Source organism: Lampris incognitus, chromosome 1 (genome assembly GCF_029633865.1).
Source record: "Lampris incognitus isolate fLamInc1 chromosome 1, fLamInc1.hap2, whole genome shotgun sequence".
NCBI lineage: Eukaryota > Metazoa > Chordata > Actinopteri > Lampriformes > Lampridae > Lampris > Lampris incognitus.
The window spans coordinates 67,048,217-67,069,268 of NC_079211.1; the positions used below are offsets into that span (position 1 = coordinate 67,048,217).

At 40.0% G+C, this 21,052-nt stretch overlaps 1 protein-coding gene across 1 annotated transcript in view; it reads right to left on the minus strand.

Moving 5' to 3' along the window:
• fnbp1a (formin binding protein 1a) overlaps positions 1-13,246 on the minus strand; it is a 187,727-nt gene extending 174,481 nt beyond the window's left edge. Inside the window, exons 1-2 of the mRNA XM_056278074.1 lie at positions 13,220-13,246; positions 11,711-11,826 (exon numbers count right to left, since the gene is read on the minus strand). Of these exons, the coding sequence (XP_056134049.1) occupies positions 11,711-11,826; positions 13,220-13,246 (143 nt within the window). The remainder of the gene's footprint in view (positions 1-11,710; positions 11,827-13,219) is intronic.
• Between the last annotated feature and the right edge of the window lie 7,806 nt (positions 13,247-21,052).

The following is a 21,052-nucleotide window of genomic DNA, read 5'->3' on the forward strand; positions in this document are numbered from 1 at the left end:
CAAGACCAAGCTAAGTTAAAGTTGAACAAACATGATGAGGAGGGCTGTGCTAACTATGTCTGTTCATACATGGACAGTGAATGCTTGCTTGAGTTGGAAGACGAGGGTGTATCACAGTTACTCTTCTTAAAAGAGACGATTGACCAGAGAATTCAGGGGCATGGTCAGAGTGCACCCCCTACAGAGGGTGGGGGCGATGTTAGAGCTGTTAATGTGTCTGATGATGCTGCTGTTGCTAATGTTGTACACACTAACCCACATGCCACAGATACACACACTGAAACTGTCACAACAGTGGTGACCTCTCAAACTGTCATCGAATCACAGTTAAGTAAGTTGATATCTAGCTATGATGAGTTGTGCCGAAAGCTTAACCAGGGTAGTGTCTCACTCACCCCACCACACATATCAGACAATCAGCCCACTGATGATGACTGTAACCTGTTCCGCAGTCCACATGTCATGCAGTCACCTCGTTCAAGCACTGACCAACACTCCATGAACGCCACTGAAAGCATGATTGCTCTCAAAGACCTCCCCCTCCTCCAGAGGAAGGAATTCAAAATCCATTGCGGACAAATCGGGGACAATGCATCCGACATAAGCTACAGCAATGCCAGTAAACAGATTGACCAAGGCCTGAAAGAGAAGCACACTGAAGACGAAATCATTAGAGCAGTGTTTCGCATCATAAAGCCCGGCAACTTCAAAGAGATGCTCGCCAGCAAAGATGAGATAACACTAGCAGAGCTAAAGAGCTTCCTACAGTCACACTTAGGAGAGAAAAGTAGCACTGAATTGGTTCAGGACTTAATGAATGCCAAACAGCATGAACATGAAACACCGCAGCAGTTTCTTTATAGAATGATAGGCCTCAAACAGAAAGTGATATTCACATCTAGGCAGACAGATGCAGATATTCAGTATGAGGCACATACAGCACAGAACATATTCCTTCGTACAGTCTATCAGGGTATGAGTTATAAACATGATGATATCAGGCGGGAGTTAAGGTCCCTCCTCTCAGACCCTACAGTTACGGAGGAGGCACTCCTAAAACAAGTTACTAAGACAACTAGTGAGGAGAGTGAGAGAAAACGATGCTTGGGCGTGCGTAGCACCTGTCCCAAAGTAGCTCATGCGCAGAGTAGTGAGGTTAACACTAGTGAGGCCAACACAGAAAAGAGTAGTAGAGATACTACTGCTAGAGATGAGCTAGTTCATCAGCTGACTGCTCAGGTACAGGCCATGAATAAGGTAGTAAACTCCCTACAGTCAAATGCTACAGCAGCAGCCAAGCCCTCGCCAGCTGAGCCTCAGCCCCAGTGTGCATGCCAAGGTCCCAGTAGACAGGCTAGACAGGTTAGAAGAGAGAGGCCATTTGGCTGCCGTAACTGCATTGACAGTGGCCGGACTAACTGCAACCATTGCTTCACTTGTGGAGAAGAGGGACACCGGGCAGTGGGATGCCTAAAAGCAAACGTAGACGCAGACACGCTGTCCAGACTGCCATTCGACATCAACAGCTATGTGGACTTGTGCACGGAGGAACTATCCAGGGACACTATCCTGGCGACATGGGAAGGCAGCAGAGCTGCCAGGCATCGGGATGTTGCTTATGTTGCTGCCCTGGACAGCGAGTGGCCTGGCGAGGAAACTTCTGCACGAGTGGGAGAAACTGCACCTCAAAGATGACCTACTATACAGGAAAACCAACCAGAGGACTCAACTTGTCCTACCTGGCTAGTGCCGGCCGTTGGTCTTGAAGCACCTTCATGGTGACATGGGCCATCTGGGCACTGAGAGAGTACTGGGCCTAGCGAGAGACAGATGCTACTGGCCATACATGAAGCAGGATGTAGAGGCCTATGTGACAAGAAGATGCCCCTGGATAAAGCAGAAAAAACCAGTCTCACACATCAGAGCGCCCATGAAGAGCATTACCACCAGCTCACCTCTAGAGCTCGTCTCCATCGACTATCTTCACTTGGAATCTAGCAAGGGAGGGTTTGAGTACATCCTGGTCGTCGTAGACCATTTCACCCGGTTTGCTCAGGCCTGTGCCACCAGAAACAAGTCCGGAAAGACAGCTGCGGAGAAGCTGTTTGATGACTTCATCCCACGGTTCGGCTACCCATGAGAACTACACCACGACCAAGGAAGATAATTTGAGAATGAGCTCTTCAAAACTCTGCAACAGCTGAGTGGAGTGGGTCACTCAAGGACTACCCCTTACCACCCCCAGGGAAATCCTGCTGAGAGATTCAACTGGACTCTGCTGCAAATGCTGAGGACTCTGGAGGAGAAGAAAAAGGAAAGGTGGAAAAAGCACCTACCACAAGTCATCCACGCCTATAACTGTACCAGGCATGAAGCGACTGGGTTCTCGCCCTTCTACCTAATGTACGGCTGTCACCCACGTCTGCCTGTGGACATGATCTTCAGATTGGCCACTGAAGAGGAAACCACTTCTCCAAGAGGCTATGCAGAAAAGTGGGCCTCAAGAATGAAGGAAGCTTACAGACTCACCTCTGAGAACAGTCAACAGTCAAGTGCTCGTGCAAAGAGCTACTATGACCAGCACACAAAGGGTGTTGTGCTTGAACCAGGTGACCATGTCCTTGTGCATAATCTGAGTGAGAGACGAGGGCCAGGGAAGCTAACATCCTACTGGGAAAACAAAGTTCATGTGGTGAAGGAGCAGATTGCTGATGGACCAGTCTACAAAGTGGCCTCAGAAACAGACGGGCACAGAGTACGAACACTACACCGCAACCTGCTCCACCTGGTCAATGAACTACCAGTCGACTTACCCTGACAGTCAATGACATCCACATCTGGAAGAAAGAGGAACTTACCCAGACACCTACCTGCTCCATCCAGAGAACCCCAGCCCCGACAGAGAACAAGGAACAGTCAACCAAACACAAGGAAAGAGAGTGAATGGAACCCAAGCAGTGACTCATCGGATGATGAACCAACATACTGGCTGAGAATACCAGTAAGGAGAGGACTGGAGAGGACAGTACCACAGCCTGTACGAGGGCCTCAGAGGGTCTCCCATCACACAACAACCACCAAAAGATCTGAACCAACCAGGGCACACATACCTGAAAGAGAACCGAGAAGAGGTATACATGTCAATGAAAGAAGAGGAAGCATGCCTGTAACAGAACAGAGAAACTCGACACAGCACAAATGAGGAGGAATGGATGGAAGAGGGACACATACCTGGAGACCAAATACCTATGGAGTGTGAACAGGAAGAGGTGCTGCAGCAAGAGGATGAGCCAGAAGCCCCTCAAACAATCAATGAGCAGCCTGATGATGACTGGGCTAGTCAGCCACAAGCTCGGAGATCCACTCGTGAAAGAAGGCTTACCAGGATGCTGATGTACAATTCATTAGGCCAGCCCTCTTACCAAACAGCCTGCCATGCAGTGGGGGCCTATGGACCACCATCGATGCCAGTCTGGGAGATGCCGACATACCCAGTGACTTACCACACAGCGCTCCAGGTGCTACCATATCCTATACCTCACCAAATCCTACCTTACACTTCACCTATGCAATATGCAGCACCATTTTATACAGATAATCATACACGCATAGGTACACACCCACACCCAAACATGCCCATTTACCCCGCATGCTGCTGAGACACACACACACACACACACACACATGAGCTTATACTTACCTTAGACTTAGCTTCTAGTGTTCAGAAAATGTAGAGGGTTTTGAAGTTTGGAAATGTGTGGAGTCAATTTCTTTTTGTCAGTGAGCGTGTGACACCCACAATATGTGTGGTCACATGTAATGTATGCTGTTATGTTGTTTATTTATTTTCTTTGGTTATATCATTATTATATTAATAATATGCTTATTATTCCACTGTGAGCCATTATGACAATAATACTCCCTTTGCTATAATCCAGGGACTGGTAAGGTTTCAGCCTCGCCAGGAGGTGGCAGTGTGGTGCTTTTGTCCCCCCCCAAGGACTGACGGACCTTGGCGGTTTCCTTACAATGCTGAGGAACGCTGAACCAGAAAACACTGCATTGCCTAATTATTTATTTTTATCCTGTTTAACAGGAACACTTATCTGTATACATGTTCTCAAGCCAGAGAAGTGTAACAGAAAGCATATTGTAAGATGTTCTGAAGGAAAAGAAATTAATGAGATCTCATGTTAGAAACATGTAAAATGAAATACTTTCTATTCTGCACTATTTGTGTAGATTGTTTTTTTTTTTTAACTACCAGGTAGAATTTGGAAGATAGTGATGGCGAGCCCAGCCCCATGAGACTGTGGACGATCATAGAGGCGGTGGCCTACCGTGGGATCTGTCCCAGGAAACATCTGACAAGCCTGAATCAGTCATCCAGACACCAGATAAGAACTCATACACACCAGCCTATTTCCTCTACCAGGGGAGAAATAGTCATCTCTGAAATATATTCAATACACTCACGGATCCGGACCCGAACTCTTGGACCAACACATACACTGAAGGACAAGGAACTGAACTTTTCTTTATTTCACCTGAAACTGCTAACACTCATTGAGGGTTGTGATTTGAACGAGGTTTTCTTTGGTTTATTATTTAATTTAATGTAAAGAGCTCTATTTTGTTTTATTTCAATTCTTTATGTAAAAGTCAACGTTGTGCATATTTTGCAGTTGTGAGGCAATAAAAGTGTCAACTGTTCAACTACACATCAACTCCTCTCGTGAGTTAGTCAAGGCAAACCCCTCAGCGCACCTAGTTAGATGTTAGCACCTTTACTGCTACCCCTAGTTTGCACCGGAGGCGCTACAAATATATATGTCGCAGTAACAAGGACCGTCTAGTCTTCCTGTAGGGGCCAAATTCTGTGGGTGCGAAGATGGCTGGTTAGTCCAATCTGTGCCCTGAATGTTCTTTGGCAGTGTGGGCATGGGATAGTGGGAGTAGCTGGAGGGTTGCTGGCACGGTCTTTCCTGGCCTGCCTGCGGCGCTCTGCTGCAGCAGTCCTGCCAACCTCATATGTGTTGGCACCATTTTGGACAGCTGCGCACCACTCTCCTCTGTTCAGAGCTTTCTGTTCCCATGTGTCGTAATTGATGGTGACGGCCTTTAACGAAACCTTCAAGGTGTGTAGCGCTGCATTATGTAATAATGTAGTACATTTTCACATCATTATGTAATAACGCCACATTTCGTAATAACTTGCCGCATTTTGTAATAAAATTCTTGAACGCAATATGTAATAAAGTTTGCCGCATTTTGTAATAAGTTGTTGCATATTGCACCGGTTATTACAAAATGCGGATGTTACACTTTTTATGAAGAAAATGTAATAATTTGGTGCATTATATAATAAACCACCAAAATTTGTGTCTTGATTTGAAAAAAACATAACGTCAGAACAACATTGATTTTAAGCATTCCAGCATGACACAACTAAGAATTAATTTTACAAACTAGTAAGATGTTTCATTAGTCAAAACTTATTCAAATATAACTGTTTACTATAATCATAGAGAATGTGTTTGAATGTTCAGAGACAAAAACTGCACTAAATGCGTGTTACAGACACAAACATTATCAGTGCACTGAAATGTCAGGAGACATACACACATCTGCATTATGTTATGCATATATACGTGATAGAAAGCAGACAAAAGACAGAAACAAATATGAAACAAAAAAAATAATGCAGTTTAATTAATTTAATAAACCATCAAAATCATTGTCCATCTACATTCATAATATGTATAACAATTAGGAAAAATTAAAATTCTCTAACTGGACTAGCATTATACATTATTTTTTGGTTTGGTTCACAACATAGTGGTGATAGCATGTGTGCGTGTACTAAAGCCAGCCACCAGGAGGAGATCCAAACACTTTGGCTTCAGTTTTGCCATGCCCTCTGACCACTTAAGATGGAAAATATTTGAAAGGCAACACGATGAAAGGTATGAACAAATATCAGATTTCAGATTCAGAGAATCTCTCAGAAATGTATGTTGATTGATTTGCAACTAATATAAAATGCTAACAGATTAAAGCCCAAACTTTTAAGTTAGTAACCATGATCTGATTAGCAATGATAAGCTAAACTAGCAGATGCTAGATTGGTTTTAGAAAGTTTCTGAAATGACAGATTAATTTCGGGGACCAATAACAGCAAACTACTGTAAGTTACCGCTATAACATAATACAACAACGTGATATATTCAATTAAACAAAATATTTTTTGACAGCTCTACAGTTCAGCATAATTGTGGCCTGTACCCTTTGGGTTGTCTGCATTGGATATGGACAACAACAATCAATGACTAAATATGTCTATGAAGTCATTGTGAAGAAACTAAAGGGAGAGTTCAATGTTCCTGTCAATGCACGTACAAGAGTGCAACAAAGTGCTCTGGTGAGGCTGTGGAGAAATAGGAATCTCTACTCTCTGAGCGAGGATGGAGAGACCTTGCTATGTGCCGGGAAGCCAGTAGCTATGAAGTCTGCAGTTGGTGGCATTGTAAAAAAAGGTCTGGATGACACAAAGGGATCAGGTGCGAGGAAGCTGAATAAGCGACTAAATGAGCAACACTCTGGCATTAGTGAAAGAAAGGTTCAAAAAACACTGGACTGCTCCAGACGCTACCAACTCCACAAGGCTAGATTTGGAAATAAACCCATTCCGAGGCCCATCAGGGCCAAAGAAGTACAGGATCGGCATCAGATTGACCTCCTTGATATGGGAAAGTGGAAGATCAAGCATGGCCATTTCACATATCGATACATCCTCACTGTGATTGATGTCTTTAGTCGATACACATGGCTTAAACCATTAAAAAGTAAAGACAGCTCAGAGATTGCAAGACATCTTTATGATATCTACACTGAACATGGCCCACCTCAAGTTTTGCAGCATGATCAAGGCAGAGAGTTTAAAGGAGCTGTGCGAAGGCTGATGGAATCAATGCAAGTGAGAACAATTGAGAGTTCACCGTACCATCCCCAAAGCCAAGGAAAGGTAGAGAGGACCCACAGAGTGCTGAGGAAAAAGATCATGTATGACCTTGTGAATTGTCAGAGGAAAGGGGTTAACTGGGTTAAACATTTGCCGTCATATTCCCGAGTGCTAAATGAAGACCCAAAGGAAGTTTTAAGTTGGATGTCTCCATTTCAAGTATACTATGGGAGAAAAAGTAACACGGTGATGCATCCCCTGGCAGGTTCTCCATCCAGTGGCATTGGTGAACAATCCACAAATGATCTACAAAGTAATTTACCCTCCCTGAAACAGCGGCTCAGATTTGAGGAAAAACGAAGAAGACAAAGACAAATGGCAAAGAAAGCCACTGAGCATTGCAGTAAACGGATGATCCGGCATGCATCTAAACAAAATCCTCCATCTGTTTATCATGTCAGTGAAGCTGTTTTGGTGAGAGTGAAAGATGGTGCCCATCGAGTTTCAAAACGGTATCGCGTGTTGCCTGGTAGGATCATGAAACGTAACATAAAGCTTTCAAAATACAAAGTTCAGTTCAAGATTCCTGGTGATGCTAAAGTGCATGAAAAATGGTTCTTTGTTTCTGATGTGATCAGTACAACACGGCAACAAGAAAAAAAGCGCTCTAAATCTTCGAAGTCAGTTCTAACTTTGCATCCACTTTTGATGACATACACACATGAAGACAGACTGAGGGACTATAGCTCCTTAGATGTGAGTGTACGGTTTGACCCAGCACCCGATGGAAATTGCCAGTTTAGTGCCATAGCTGATCAGCTTGCTTCATTAGGAATATTCAGATCAGCAGCAACCCTAAGGGATGAAATAGTTCAAGATCTCAGGTCTAATCCATTTACCGTAAATGGAACACCTTTGTCTCACTATGTTGATGGAAATGACTTGGATGTATACTTGGATAGCATGTCACAATTTGGGACCTATGGAGATCACATCACACTACAAAGGGCAGCTGAGATTTTCAGTGTCCAATTTCTCATTATCTCCACACTGGGAACTGATGCCTCTTCTATTATATCTCAGTCTAACACATACTCATAAAGCTTGCCATTGCTGGTCCTTGGACATATTGCAGAGGAGCATGGAGCACATTATCTTAGTCTGGAGGGGTCAGCGTCTTCATTCATTGAGAATATTGTGGAAGCTGAGAGGGAAAGGACATGTCAAAGATATGAGAATGGATCAAACCAAGAAGATGATGAACCAGATGTTCTCCATGATGATGCCCTGAATGAATGCCATGATGCTACGTTTGTTGAAAACCATCACCATTTCATGGATGAACCAGATGACTGTGCTCTGGATGAACACCATCATGATCCCCTGGATATACCCCATGATGATGCCCTTCTATATGATGATGGAAATTGTGACATGCACAACCTGCCGACAGAATTGCTTGCATAAGTTATTCAGTTGACACTACATGCTGACATGTCAATGCTCGGTGTATTCAACAGGGTTTCTAAACTTTTTCAAGACCTTGCATCACGATTTCTTCCTCAAATCTACATCAGGGAATCTTTAGCTGAAAGCCTTCAGTTGGAACATGACAGTGGCAGTGTCATTAGTATTATGAAGCTATATAAATCAGCTGGACGTGGGAGTGGTCTCTCAGCGAGATTAAAGGAGCTATTTGGAAAAAATAGCAAGTGGATGAGGGCCTGGGTCTTGTTGAGGCACACAAGCTGTGGACATTTCAAAATCAAGGACATTTTTTGGAAAACATAGTATGGGAAGGAAGGAAGGAAGGAAGGAAGGAAGGAAGGAAGGAAGGAAGGAAGGAAGGAGAGATATGATGTAAATAGTGAATGAATAAAGGAAAGAATGATAGGAGGAACTTCCAAATGTGACAGATCACATTTAACCTTGAACAGTATGTGTCTGTTGTACCTAGTTCAATAATTTTCTGACTGTTTATCTTTAATCTTACTAAGTGATGGTTGTTTTAAGAGAAGTCTATGTTGGAGGAAAAGGTATTTCTACTGTTGCTACTAGAGAAGATGTTTTTTTTTCAAGTTGTAAGTAAATTTCTTGTATATTGGAAATATTGCAAATCTTTTTGTTAATCGGCAAGTGTGACTAGCCTTCTTTTTTATTTTAATAACATGATTAGAAATATCTCATTTTGATTTGAAAGATTGTTTAGGCTGTTTTTAGTCAGTTTATACTATTGTTAACCACTATAGAAAAGGACAACTATGTTGCATTAACACAAATGGAACTGGAATAAAGTTTTTTCTATTCCATATTTGTTTCTTTCTTTTGTCTGCTTTCTATCACGTATATATGCATAACATAATGCAGATGTGTGTATGTCTCCTGACATTTCAGTGCACTGATAATGTTTGTGTCTGTAACACACATTTAGTGCAGTTTTTGTCTCTGAACATTCAAACACATTCTCTATGATTATAGTAAACAGTTATATTTGAATAAGTTTTGACTAATGAAACATCTTACTAGTTTGTAAAATTAATTCTTAGTTGAGTCATGCTAGAATGCTTAAAATCAATGTTGTTCTGACGTTATGTTTTTTTCAAATCAAGACATAAATTTTGGTGGTTTATTATATAATGCACCAAATTATTACATTTTCTTCATAAAAAAGTGTAACATCCGCATTTTGTAATAACCGGTGCAATATGCAACAACTTATTACAAAATGCGGCAAACTTTATTACATATTGCGTTCAAGAATTTTATTACAAAATGTGGCAAGTTATTACGAAATGTGGCGTTAATACATAATGATGTGAAAATTTGTTACATTATTACATAATGCGGCGCTACAAGATGTCTTTGAAACGCTTGTTTTGACCACCATGGGAGCATTTGCCTTGCTTGAGTTCACCATATAACAGTTTCTCTGGGAGCCGGTGGTCTGGCAGGCGAAATACGTGGCCCACCCAACGAAGCTGGGATTGCATGAGGATGGTGTGTATACTCGGCAGTCCAGAGCGAGTGAGGACCTCTGTGTCAGGGATCTTGTCATCCCACTTTACGCCAAGAAGTTTTCTGAGGCATGTGGTGTGAATATATATATATATATATATATATATATATATATATATATATATATATATATATATATATACTCAAACACACACACACACATGTCTGTGCGTCTGTGTGTCTGTTTCTGTCTGTGTGTCGGTGTCTGGGTGTCGGTCTGTCTCTCTGTCAGTGTGTCTCTGTCTGTCTGTGTCTGTCTGTCTGTCTCTGTGTCCATGGGTCTCTCTCTTACTGTGTCTGTGTCTGTATGTCTGTGTCTGTCAATGCTGATAATCAACAGGTCCAAAATGGTATTGTGTGTTTATCCTGCTATGCTAACATCACAGACCACCAAGACCATGGTTTTTACACAACTTTACATGGTTTTTAGCAAACTTTACATGGTTTTTACCCAACTTTACATGGTTTTTACCCAACTTTACATGGTTTTTAACAAACTTTACATGGTTTTTACCCAACTTTACATGGTTTTTACCAAACTTTACATGGTTTTTACCCAACTTTACATGATTTTTACCAAACTTTACATGGTTGGTTTTTTTTAACCAAATTTTACATTGTTTTCCCCAACTTTACATGGTTTTTACCAAACTTTACATGGTTTTTTTTACCAAACTTTACATTGTTTTTACCAACTTTACATTGTTTTTACCAACTTTACATGGTTTTTACCAAACTTTACATGATTTTTACCAACTTTACATGGTTTTTTTTGTTGTTTTTTTATTTACCTGATCTTTAAGGTGGGAAGGTGTGTGTTTATTGTAGTTACCTGAACTTTAAGGTGGGAAGTTGTGTGTTTATTGTAGCTACCTGATCTTTCAGGTGGGAAGTTGTGTGTTTATTGTAGTTACCTGATCTTTAAGGTGGGAAGTTGTGTGTTTATTGTAGTTACCTGATCTTTAAGGTGAAAAGTTGTGTGTTTATTGTAGCTACCTGAACTTTCAGGTGGGAAGTTGTGTGTTTATTGTAGTTACCTGATTTTTAAGGTGGGAAGTTGTGTGTTTATTGTAGTTACCTGATCTTTAAGGTGGGAAGTTGTGTGTTTATTGTAGCTACCTGATCTTTAAGGTGGGAAGTTGTGTGTTTATTGTAGTTACCTGATCTTTAAGGTGGGAAGTTGTGTGTTTATTGTAGTTATCTGATCTTTAAGGTGGGAAATTGTGTGTTTGTTGTAGTTACCTGATCTTTCAGGTGGGAAGTTGTGTGTTTATTGTAGTCACCTGATCTTTAAGGTGGGAAGTTGTGTGTTTGTTGTAGTTACCTGATCTTTAAGGTGGGAAGTTGTGTGTTTGTTGTAGTTATCTGATCTTTAAGGTGGGAAGTTGTGTGTTTATTGTAGTTACCTGATCTTTAAGGTGAAAAGTTGTGTGTTTATTTTAGCTACCTGATCTTTCAGGTGGGAAGTTGTGTGTTTATTGTAGCTACCTGATTTTTAAGGTGGGAAGTTGTGTGTTTATAGTAGTTACCTGATCTTTAAGGTGGGAAGTTGTGTGTTTATTGTAGTTACCTGATCTTTAAGGTGGGAAGTTGTGTGTTTATTTTAGCTACCTGATCTTTCAGGTGGGAAGTTGTGTGTTTATTGTAGTTACCTGATCTTTAAGGTGGGAAGTTGTGTGTTTGTTGTAGTTATCTGATCTTTAAGGTGGGAAGTTGTGTGTTTGTTGTAGTTACCTGATCTGTTTGGCATAGCTGAGTTCAATGTCGGCCCGTTCCTTGACAAACTTTGTGTAGCGCTCCAGGAAGTCAATCCCCCAGCTTGTATACCTCTCAAGATTGTCAAACTGGTCCTTAATCACAAAAAATACAAGACAACGTCAACTTACCAGAAGGACACCAGAAATGTTAACCTCTAGGTACTGTGTGTTCCATCACGCAACTCTCATGAGTCTGTCAGCTAGTATCACACACTACAGTATCTTTGTGTTTGTGTGTGTTTGTGCATATGTGTGTGCATGTGTGTGCGAGTGTGTTTTATAGGTAAATCAAGTGGACTCTTTGCCTTACTGATATATATTTTTTTACTTCACAGTCACAGTAGGGTACATCTGTACAGTTTAACAACAAATACAAGTACAGGCTCGATGAGGAAAAGAGAACAAATCTCTCTGAGCAAGGCACTCCGTGTGAGGCAAAGCAGGGGTGAATGTTTTTTGTGCAGCACAGAGCACAGGTGGTAGTTACTTGATTGGATCTGAAGCAGCCAATTGCTAAGACCCGCCCCTCACTAAGACCCGCCCCTCACTAAGACCCGCCCCGCACACGGATCCTAGAGCGCAGTCACGTGCCAAACACAGTTCTTTGTAAAGAGAAAACAAAAACACAGATTAAGTGTACACACACCCACAACTATAGCACAATAAAGGTACATGTTCACAGTGACTCGGAAAGACAGTAGACTATAAATTAGACATTTTTATAAAAAAGGCCTATAGTCTATCTCCTCCTTCAAACCGGGATATTCCATTGCCTTAAAATTCCAGATCCAAAAAGTTTCCTGCTGCAGCAACTTTTTCAATCTATCCCCCCCACGTACAGCTTTATTTATCAACTCAATACCCTGGACTCTTAAGGATCATGTAAACACTGTGTGGGTGTCATTCAGTGCAAGACATTCCTTGACCTGAAAACCCCAAAAGAATACAAAACCAATGGCTTTATCAGTTGTAATGCTGAGTTTGTTGTATATCGCCTACAGTGCCCATGTGGGTGCTTTTACGTAGGTAGGACAAAGAGGAAATTAAAAGAACGTTTTTCTGAACACAAACATGCAATAAGGATCAACAATGAAGATTATCCAATGGCCAAACACTATAGAGAAATGCACCATAGCGACCCTTCATCCTTAAGAGTCCAGGGTATTGAGATGATAAATAAAGCTGTACGTGGGGGGGATAGATTGAAAAAGTTGCTGCAGCAGGAAACTTTTTGGATCTGGAATTTTAAGGCAATGTTAGGCCTTTTTTATAAAAAATGTCTAATTTATAGTCTACTGTCTTTCCGAGTCACTGTGAACATGTACCTTTATTGTGCTATAGTAGTTGTGGGTGTGTGTACACTTAATCTGTGTTTTTGTTTTCTTTTTACAAAGAACTGTGTTTGGCACGTGACTGCTATCTAGGATCTGTGTGAGGGACGGGGCTTAGCAATTGGCTGCTTCAAATCCAGTCAAGCAACTACCACCTGTGCTCTGTGCTGCACAAAAACCATTCACTCCTGTTGTGTCTAACTATGCCCTGCAGAAGGCCCGAGCCGCTACGCGTGGGCTTTTTTAGGTCCTTTTTGGATATGTCCAAGTTCCAATAAAGACATTTTAATTACATGGAGTGCCTTTGCTCAGAGAGATTTGTTCTCTTTTCCTCATCTAAAACTACTAACCTTGGACCAAAGAGCACCCAACAAATATATTACTTAACTACAGAGAGGACTGAGCACACCACTGACTCCAAACACATACAACTACAGGCTATCTGAGAGTCACAGTAGGGTACATCTGTACAGCTTAACAACAAATAAAAAATACAGGACATCTGAGAGTCACAGTAGGTTACATCTGTACAGCTTAACAACAAATAAAACTACAGGACATCTGAGGGTCACAGTAGGGTACATCTGTACAGCTTAACAACAAATAAAACTAGAGGACATCTGAGGGTCACAGTAGGGTACATCTGTACAGCTTAACAACAAATAAAACTAGAGGACATCTGAGAGTCACAGTAGGGTACATCTGTACAGCTTAACAATAAATAAAACTACTGGACATCTGAGACTCACAGTAGAGTACATATGTACAGCTTAGCAACAAATAAAACTACAGGACATCTGAGAGTCATAGTAGGGTACATCTGTACAGCTTAACAACAAATAAAAACTACAGGATATCTGAAAGTCACAGTAGGGTGCATCTGTACAGCTTAACAACAAATAAAACTACAGGACATCTGAGAGTCACAGTAGGGTACATCTGTACAGCTTAACAATAAATAAAAACTACAGGACATCTGAGAGTCACAGTAGAGTACATCTGTACAGCTTAACAACAAATAAAAACTACAGGCCATCTGAGAGTCACAGTAGAGTACATCTGTACAGCTTAACAATAAATAAAAACTACTGGACATCTGAGAGTCACAGTAGGGTACATCTGTACAGCTTAAGAACAAATAAAGCTACAGGACATCTGAGAGTCACAGTAGGGTACATCTGTATATCTAAACAATAAATAAAAACTACTCGACATGTGAGAGTCACAGTAGGGTACATCTCTACAGCTTAAAAACAAATAAAACTACAGGACATCTGAGAGTCACAGTAGGGTACATCTGTACAGCTTAACAACAAATAAAACTACAGGACATCTGAGACTGACAGTAGGGTACATCTGTATAGCTTAACAACAAATAAAACTACAGGACATCTGAGAGTCACAGTAGGGTACATATGTACAGCTTAACAATAAATAAAAACTACTGGACATCTGAGAGTCAAAGTAGGGTATATCTGTACAGCTTAACAACAAATAAAACTACAGGACATCTGAGAGTCACAGTAGGGTACATCTGTACAGCTTAAGAACAAATAAAGCGACAGGACATCTGAGAGTCACAGTAGGGTACATCTGTACATCTAAACAATAAATAAAAACTACAGGACATCTGAGAGTCACAGTAGAGTATATCTGTACAGCTTAACAACAAATAAAAACTATAGGATATCTGAGAGTCACAGTAGGGTACATCTGTACAGCTTAACAACAAATAAAACTACAGGACATCTGAGAGTCACAGTAGGGTACATATGTACAGCTTAACAACAAATAAAACTACAGGACATCAGAGAGTCACAATAGGGTACATCTGTACAGATTAACAACAAAAAGAACTACAGGACATCTGAGAGTCACAATAGGGTACATCTGTACAGCTTAACAACAGATAAAACTACTGGACATCTGAGAGTCACAGTAGGGTACATCTGTACAGCTTAACAATAAATAAAACTACTGGACATCTGAGACTCACAGTAGAGTACATATGTACAGCTTAACAACAAATAAAACTACAGGACATCTGAGAGTCATAGTAGGGTACATCTGTACAGCTTAACAACAAATAAAAACTACAGGATATCTGAAAGTCACAGTAGGGTGCATCTGTACAGCTTAACAACAAATAAAACTACAGGACATCTGAGAGTCACAGTAGGGTACATCTGTACAGCTTAACAATAAATAAAAACTACAGGACATCTGAGAGTCACAGTAGGGTACATCTGTACAGCTTAACAATAAATAGAAACTACAGACATCTGAGAGTCACAGTAGGGTACATATGTACATCTTAACAACAAATAAAACTACAAGACATCTGAGAGTCACAGTAAGGTACATCTGTATAGCTTAACAATAAATAAAACTACAGGACAGCTGAGAGTCACAGTAGGGTACATCTGTACAGCTTGACAATAAATAAAAACTACAGTCTATCTGAGAGTCACAATAGAGTACATCTGTACTTTTTAACAATAAATAAAAACTACAGGACATCTGAGAGTCACAGTAGGTTACATCTGTACAGTTTAACAATACATAAAAACTACTGGACATCAGAGTCACAGTAGAGTACATCTGTACAGCTTAACAACAAATAAAACTACAGGACATCTGAGAGTCACAGTAGGGTACATCTGTACAGCTTAAGAACAAATAAAGCTACAGGACATCTGAGAGTCACAGTAGGGTACATCTGTATATCTAAACAATAAATAAAAACTACTGGACATGTGAGAGTCACAGTAGGGTACATCTCTACAGCTTAAAAACCAATAAAACTACAGGACATCTGAGAGTCACAGTAGGGTACATCTGTACAGCTTAACAACAAATAAAACTACAGGACATCTGAGACTGACAGTAGGGTACATCTGTATAGCTTAACAACAAATAAAACTACAGGACATCTGAGAGTCACAGTAGGGTACATCTGTACAGCTTAAGAACAAATAAAGCGACAGGACATCTGAGAGTCACAGTAGGGTACATCTGTACATCTAAACAATAAATAAAAACTACAGGACATCTGAGAGTCACAGTAGGGTATATCTGTACAGCTTAACAACAAATAAAAACTACAGGATATCTGAGAGTCACAGTAGGGTACATATGTACAGCTTAACATTAAATAAAAACTACTAGACATCAGAGTCACAGTAGAGTACATATGTACAGATTAACAATAAATAAAACTACAGGACATCTGAGAGTCACAGTAGGGTACATCTGTACTGCTTAAGAACAAATAAAACTACAGGACATCTGAGAGTCACAGTAGGGTAAATCTGTACAGCTTAACAACAAATAAAACTACAGGACATCAGAGAGTCACAATACGGTACATCTTTACAGATTAACAACAAAAAGAACTACAGGACATCTGAGAGTCACAATAGGGTACATCTGTACAGCTTAACAACAGATAAAACTACTGGACATCTGAGAGTCACAGTAGGGTACATCTGTACAGCTTAACAATAAATAAAACTACTGGACATCTGAGACTCACAGTAGAGTACATATGTACATCTTAACAACAAATAAAACTACAGGACATCTGAGAGTCATAGTAGGGTACATCTGTACAGCTTAACAACAAATAAAAACTACAGGATATCTGAAAGTCACAGTAGGGTGCATCTGTACAGCTTAACAACAAATAAAACTACAGGACATCTGAGAGTCACAGTAGGGTACATCTGTACAGCTTAACAATAAATAAAAACTACAGGACATCTGAGAGTCACAGTAGGGTACATCTGTACAGCTTAACATTAAATAAAAACTACTGGACATCAGAGTCACAGTAGAGTACATATGTACAGATTAACAATAAATAATACTACAGGACATCTGAGAGTCACAGTAGGGTACATCTGTACTGCTTAAGAGCAAATAAAACTACAGGACATCTGAGAGTCACAGTAGGGTACATCTGTACAGCTTAACAACAAATAAAACTACAGGACATATGAGAGTCACAATAGGGTACATCTGTACAGATTAACAACAAAAAGAACTACAGGACATCTGAGAGTCACAATAGGGTACATCTGTACAGCTTAACAACAGATAAAACTACTGGACATCTGAGAGTCACAGTAGGGTACATCTGTACAGCTTAACAATAAATAAAACTACTGGACATCTGAGACTCACAGTAGAGTACATATGTACAGCTTAGCAACAAATAAAACTACAGGACATCTGAGAGTCATAGTAGGGTACATCTGTACAGCTTAACAACAAATAAAAACTACAGGATATCTGAAAGTCACAGTAGGGTGCATCTGTACAGCTTAACAACAAATAAAACTACAGGACATCTGAGAGTCACAGTAGGGTACATCTGTACAGCTTAACAATAAATAAAAACTACAGGACATCTGAGAGTCACAGTAGGGTACATCTGTTCAGCTTAACAACAAATAAAAACTACAGGCCATCTGAGAGTCACAGTAGAGTACATCTGTACAGCTTAACAATAAATAAAAACTACTGGACATCTGAGAGTCACAGTAGGGTACATCTGTACAGCTTAAGAACAAATAAAGCTACAGGACATCTGAGAGTCACAGTAGGGTACATCTGTATATCTAAACAATAAATAAAAACTACTCGACATGTGAGAGTCACAGTAGGGTACATCTCTACAGCTTAAAAACAAATAAAACTACAGGACATCTGAGAGTCACAGTAGGGTACATCTGTACAGCTTAACAACAAATAAAACTACAGGACATCTGAGACTGACAGTAGGGTAGATCTGTATAGCTTAACAACAAATAAAACTACAGGACATCTGAGAGTCACAGTAGGGTACATATGAACAGCTTAACAATAAATAAAAACTACTGGACATCTGAGAGTCAAAGTAGGGTATATCTGTACAGCTTAACAACAAATAAAATTACAGGACATCTGAGAGTCACAGTAGGGTACATCTGTACAGCTTAAGAACAAATAAAGCGACAGGACATCTGAGAGTCACAGTAGGGTACATCTGTACATCTAAACAATAAATAAAAACTACAGGACATCTGAGAGTCACAGTAGAGTATATCTGTACAGCTTAACAACACATAAAAACTATAGGATATCTGAGAGTCACAGTAGGGTACATCTGTACAGCTTAACAACAAATAAAACTACAGGACATCTGAGAGTCACAGTAGGGTACATATGTACAGCTTAACATTAAATAAAACTACTACACATTAGAGTCACAGTAGAGTACATATGTACAGATTAACAATAAATAAAACTACAGGACATCTGAGAGTCACAGTAGGGTACATCTGTACTGCTTAAGAACAAATAAAACTACAGGACATCTGAGAGTCACAGTAGGGTAAATCTGTACAGCTTAACAACAAATAAAACTACAGGACATCAGAGAGTCACAATAGGGTACATCTGTACAGATTAACAACAAAAAGAACTACAGGACATCTGAGAGTCACAATAGGGTACATCTGTACAGCTTAACAACAGATAAAACTACTGGACATCTGAGAGTCACAGTAGGGTACATCTGTACAGCTTAACAATAAATAAAACTACTGGACATCTGAGACTCACAGTAGAGTACATATGTACAGCTTAACAACAAATAAAACTACAGGACATCTGAGAGTCATAGTAGGGTACATCTGTACAGCTTAACAACAAATAAAAACTACAGGATATCTGAAAGTCACAGTAGGGTGCATCTGTACAGCTTAACAACAAATAAAACTACAGGATATCTGAAAGTCACAGTAGGGTGCATCTGTACAGCTTAACAACAAATAAAACTACAGGACATCTGAGAGTCACAGTAGGGTACATCTGTACAGCTTAACAATAAATAAAAACTACAGGACATCTGAGAGTCACAGTAGGGTACATCTGTACAGCTTAACAATAAATAGAAACTACAGACATCTGAGAGTCACAGTAGGTTACATCTGTACAGCTTAACAACAAATAAAACTACAGGACATCTGAGGGTCACAGTAGGGTACATCTGTACAGCTTAACAACAAATAAAACTACAGGATATCTGAGAGTCACAGTAGGGTACATCTGTACAGCTTAACAACAAAAAGAACTACAGGACATATGAGAGTCACAATATGGTACATCTGTACAGCTTAACAACAAATACAAATTACAGGCCATCTGAGAGTCACAGTAGAGTACATCTGTACAGCTTAACAATAAAAAAAACTACTGGACATCTGAGAGTCACAGTAGGGTACATCTGTACAGCTTAACAACTAATAAAACTACAGGACATCAGAGAGTCACAATAGGGTACATCTGTACAGATTAACAACAAAAAGAACTACAGGACATCTGAGAGTCACAGTAGGGTACATCTGTACAGCTTAACAACAAATAAAAACTACAGGATATCAGAGTCACAGTAGGGTGCATCTGTACAGCTTAACAACAAATAAAACTACAGGACATCTGAGAGTCACAGTAGGGTACATCTGTACAGCTTAACAACAAATAAAAACTACAGGCCATCTGAGAGTCACAGTAGAGTACATCTGTACAGCTTAACAATAAATAAAAACTACTGGACATCTGAGAGTCACAGTAGGGTACATCTGTACAGCTTAACAATAAATAAAAACTACTGGACATCAGAGTCACAGTAGAGTACATCTGTACAGCTTAACAACAAATAAAACTACAGGACATCTGAGAGTCACAGTAGGGTACATCTGTACAGCTTAAGAACAAATAAAGCTACAGGACATCTGAGAGTCACAGTAGGGTACATCTGTATATCTAAACAATAAATAAAAACTACTGGACATGTGAGAGTCACAGTAGGGTACATCTCTACAGCTTAAAAACCAATAAAACTACAGGACATCTGAGAGTCACAGTAGGGTACATCTGTACAGCTTAACAACAAATAAAACTACAGGACAACTGAGACTGACAGTAGGGTACATCTGTATAGCTTAACAACAAATAAAACTACAGGACATCTGAGAGTCACAGTAGGGTACATATGTACAGCTTAACAATAAATAAAAACTACTGGACATCTGAGAGTCAAAGTAGGGTACATCTGTACAGATTAACAACAAAAAGAACTACAGGACATCTGAGAGTCACAATAGGGTACATCTTTACAGCTTAACAACAGATAAAACTACTGGACATCTGAGAGTCACAGTAGGGTACATCTGTACAGCTTAACAATAAATAAAACTACTGGACATCTGAGACTCACAGTAGAGTACATATGTACAGCTTAACAACAAATAAAAACTACAGGATATCTGAAAGTCACAGTAGGGTGCATCTGTACAGCTTAACAACAAATAAAACTACAGGACATCTGAGAGTCACAGTAGGGTACATCTGTACAGCTTAACAATAAATAAAAACTACAGGACATCTGAGAGTCACAGTAGGGTACATCTGTACAGCTTAACAATAAATAGAAACTACAGACATCTGAGAGTCACAGTATGTTACATCTGTACAGCTTAACAACAAATAAAACTACAGGACATCAGAAAGTCACAGTAGGGTACATCTGTACAGCTTAACAACAAATAAAAACTACAGGCCATCTGAGAGTCACAGTAGGGTACATCTGTATAGCTTAACAACAAATAAAAAATACAGGATATCTGAGAGTCACAGTAGGGTACATCTGTACAACTTAACAATAAATAAAAATAAAGGCCACCTGAGAGTCACAGTAGGGTACATCTGTACAGCTAAACAACAAATAAAAACTACAGGCCATTTGAAAGTCACAGTAGAGTATATATGTACAGCTTAACAACAAATAAAACTACAGGTCATCTGAGAGTCACAGTAGGGTACATCTGTACAGCTTAACAACAAATAAAACTACAGGACATCTGAGAGTCATAGTAGGGTACATCAGTACAGCTTAACAACAAATAAAACTACAGGACATCTGAGAGTCACAGTAGGGTACA